Below are 3245 nucleotides of genomic sequence, written 5' to 3'. Positions count from 1 at the left end.
GTTAGCCAAAAACGCAATATGGCTAAACCTTGGTCTTTTGGTCTGGCTCATGGTCTTTTCCCCAATGGCCATTAAAACGATGAAACAAGATTGGGGGTGTAGTTAATCCATTAGGGTTAATCCAATGTGGCTGGGTGTCCCTCTTTGAAATGTTCTTCTGATAATCCATTAAAGCAAGCAAAACTTGCTTTTCCGTTTTTTCCAGATTTATCAGAGCCAGGGGTAGTTCCTACGCCTCTTGCAGGAGCGGTTGCATGCGCAAAGACGCAACCTTTTTTTTTTAACATGGGTGTCTATGGAAGATTTCCCTTGATTCTATTGGCTCTAACGGTCAGAAGAGATGCATAATGTCAAATCGCAGCCAAGGGGGCCAGGAGATTGGAAAATTCACCCAGATGGCCCCCCCTGAAGAGTTTTTTTTAACTAATCTTGTCTAAAAAGGTCAAATATCACTTGTTTTCATCAATTCTTTGATACAGTGGTACTTATTATCTGTTGTACTTTTGGGAATTCTAAAGCCTCTTTAGTCTACTAACCCATCATCCAAGGTTAGTTTTCACTGATAAGTACAACATATCTTTTGGACGGACACTATCAATTTACAGTTTTTTGCCCGGATGCTTCGGAATCTGAAATGGCTCTTGTAAAGTAAAAAACATCTATATTGATTCTGACTTTTCTACATCCAACTCACAGGTTTATCATTACTTTGAGAAAAAAGATTATTAATTTAACCGTTTTAGAAGGGAAGATATGGTCATTTGTTCTGGGAATGTCACTTTCGAGCCTGAAACCTGAAAAACAGGCTTGGTACAAGCACCTCAATTGTACAGTACTTGAGAACATGTATTTGGTTACTATACACAACTACTGAAGTAGTATAAAAGTAGTTCAAAGAGCTTTACAGTTCAAAATGATTTGTGATACGGGATGATTGAATTAATACTCAGACATTAAAAGGCATTGCGTCAGAACAATTTAACGCAAAATGAATGAAATGAATGTGAACGATTGCATTTTACAAAACACTAGGAAACAAAACATGCCTGCTGCAAACACAACAACATCAGAAAAAAACAGTTGACTTGGGGATTGTTCACATGCATACCTTCTAACAATATGTGTTGAGGTATGAAGGGGGTTGTTGTCACGAGAAGGAACTAAAGATTCTGGTAAAAAACGTACTGTAGTCAAAGGTTGTGGGCGGAGCTAGTTATGAGGTGTGGGGTATTTAATTGTCAGGACAGAGGGAAGAAGAAACAGTGAAAATGGCTCTTTACCAACTTCTGTGTGGTTCAGCTGTGATGATCATCCTCTTATCCAATGGTGAGAAAGATCATGTGATTTATCTTTAAAATGTTACAAATGTTTGGTTGTTAAAAGGATAAAAGGCTAATTTGCTTAAAGTGTTTGTAATCAGTTGCAATCCGTTCTGCTTTGATTACAACTATATTGATTGGATCCAGTATTTTATATTTCTTTATTTAAAACTATGATGAATTAACATGGACAGCAACAGTATTGTTACTGTTTTTAAGGTAATTCCTTATTTTTTTATCTGCTGGAGAAACGGTGCAAAACTTGAATATTTCAGGGCGGGTTAACCCAACAATGTTAACGGACCATCATTTATCATGATAACCCTTATCAACATTGTGGTATTTTAAAAATCCTTTACGAAAAGCACAACAAGAAGCTTATAACATGGTATTTCCCTGCCCTGAAAGAAACCATTTTTTAGCAATTTAGTTGGAAAAAAAAACAAAGATAATCGTATTTGTTTCATTTTCACGTTTTATTTTCTTTGCACTGAGAGTTCTATTGTGTTTCCGTGTGTTTAGTTATTTTGTGCGATTGCTTAGAAGAAATGTGTTATTTGGCAAGGCGTGGTGAAGTTCATCTATCTAATGTCCAAAGTGAAGCATTATCAGTGACTACATCAGGATTTTGGGTTTGTCTATACTGCAGATTCTGTGACACGATAAGGCAGAATACATTGGAGATATGTGGAATGTAGACTTTTTAAAGTGAATTGAAAGGAAATTAAGTGGCAATTTCTGCCTCCAATAAAGGAAGCCACAGTCAAACTATCATACAGTATATCCTGTGTTTTGGTGTGTGCTCACAAATGCATGATGGAGTGCATCTACTCAAGTACTTAAGTACAACATCGAAGTACTTATAATTTCAAGCCACTTTATAGTTCAATTCCACTACAAGTCTAAGAGAACTGTTAGACCGTTTTGTATTGTACTTTAAAGTTGAGTTACTTTAGAAAATAAAATGTGTGAACAAAAAAACCCAAGACTCTATAAAATATTATTACGAGCAAACAGTACAAGTAAATCAAATCAATCAATTATTTGGTCTGCTTCTTTAATTTTAGATTGGGTTAGTACATTCTTCTGACTATACCTTATGTCCTTATGTCCTAATACAATGTTCAATACAGGAACTTTGCTTGTAGTATTTTCACAGTGTGGTATTGATAAGTTTACTCAAATAAAAGATAGACACATTGTTCCACCACTAAATGCTTGTCAACCCTTGTTTCAACCAAGACGTCTGCATAACATTTTTCTTTCTGTGTTCTCAATTTCAGGATGTCATTCAAAACAGCAGCAAGGTAAGCGTACATGAGCAACATTACAAGTTTATTTATGAAAATGACTGGTTGTACATATCCATGTCTAATCTGCTCTCTTTTCTCTGACAGCATGTGGCCGGGCGGTAAACAACCCCAGAATTGTGGGAGGTCAAGATGCGGCTGCAGGAACTTGGCCCTGGATAGCCAGTTTACAAATTGATGAGGATCACAATTGTGGAGGGTCCCTGATCAGCGATACGTGGGTTCTGACTGCTGCTCACTGCATCCCAGAGTAAGGAATCAAGTTTTCTCTTAGAAATATTACAGGAATTGTTTCTATTTTGTTTGCAAAAGTTAAATAATAAACCTAAATGTTCTATTTTGTCTTCAGGTTTCCCAGAAACATGACGGTTGTTCTGGGCCGCGAAAGCATGACAGGTAAAAACTTGAACGAAGTGTCAAGGGTAGTTGATAAGATCATAACCCATCCTGATTACGATGCATTGAGCAACGACAACGACATGGCTCTTCTGAAGCTGTCGAGTCCCGTGAAATTTACCGACTACATCCAGCCGGTGTGCTTGGCCTCTGCAGACAGCACCTTCTACACCGGTGACAACAACTGGGTCGTTGGTTTTGGAACTACATCAAGTGGTAA

At 37.3% G+C, this 3245-nt stretch overlaps 1 protein-coding gene across 1 annotated transcript; it reads left to right on the top strand.

The window, feature by feature from the left end:
- Positions 1–1235: 1235 nt before the first annotated feature.
- On the top strand, positions 1236–3238 carry LOC104950542 (serine protease 27-like; the record flags this gene model as incomplete). The annotated part of the gene is made up of 4 exons (XM_010777079.1): positions 1236–1326; positions 2603–2626; positions 2717–2879; positions 2979–3238. Coding segments are annotated over exons 1-4 (505 nt in total), but the record flags the coding sequence as incomplete, so codon positions are not given.
- Between the last annotated feature and the right edge of the window lie 7 nt (positions 3239–3245).

This window comes from Notothenia coriiceps, unplaced genomic scaffold (assembly GCF_000735185.1).
Source record: "Notothenia coriiceps isolate Sejong01 unplaced genomic scaffold, NC01 NC01_scaffold00017740, whole genome shotgun sequence".
Classification (NCBI taxonomy): Eukaryota; Metazoa; Chordata; class Actinopteri; order Perciformes; family Nototheniidae; genus Notothenia; species Notothenia coriiceps.
This window is presented reverse-complemented; position numbering and strand designations above follow the sequence as displayed.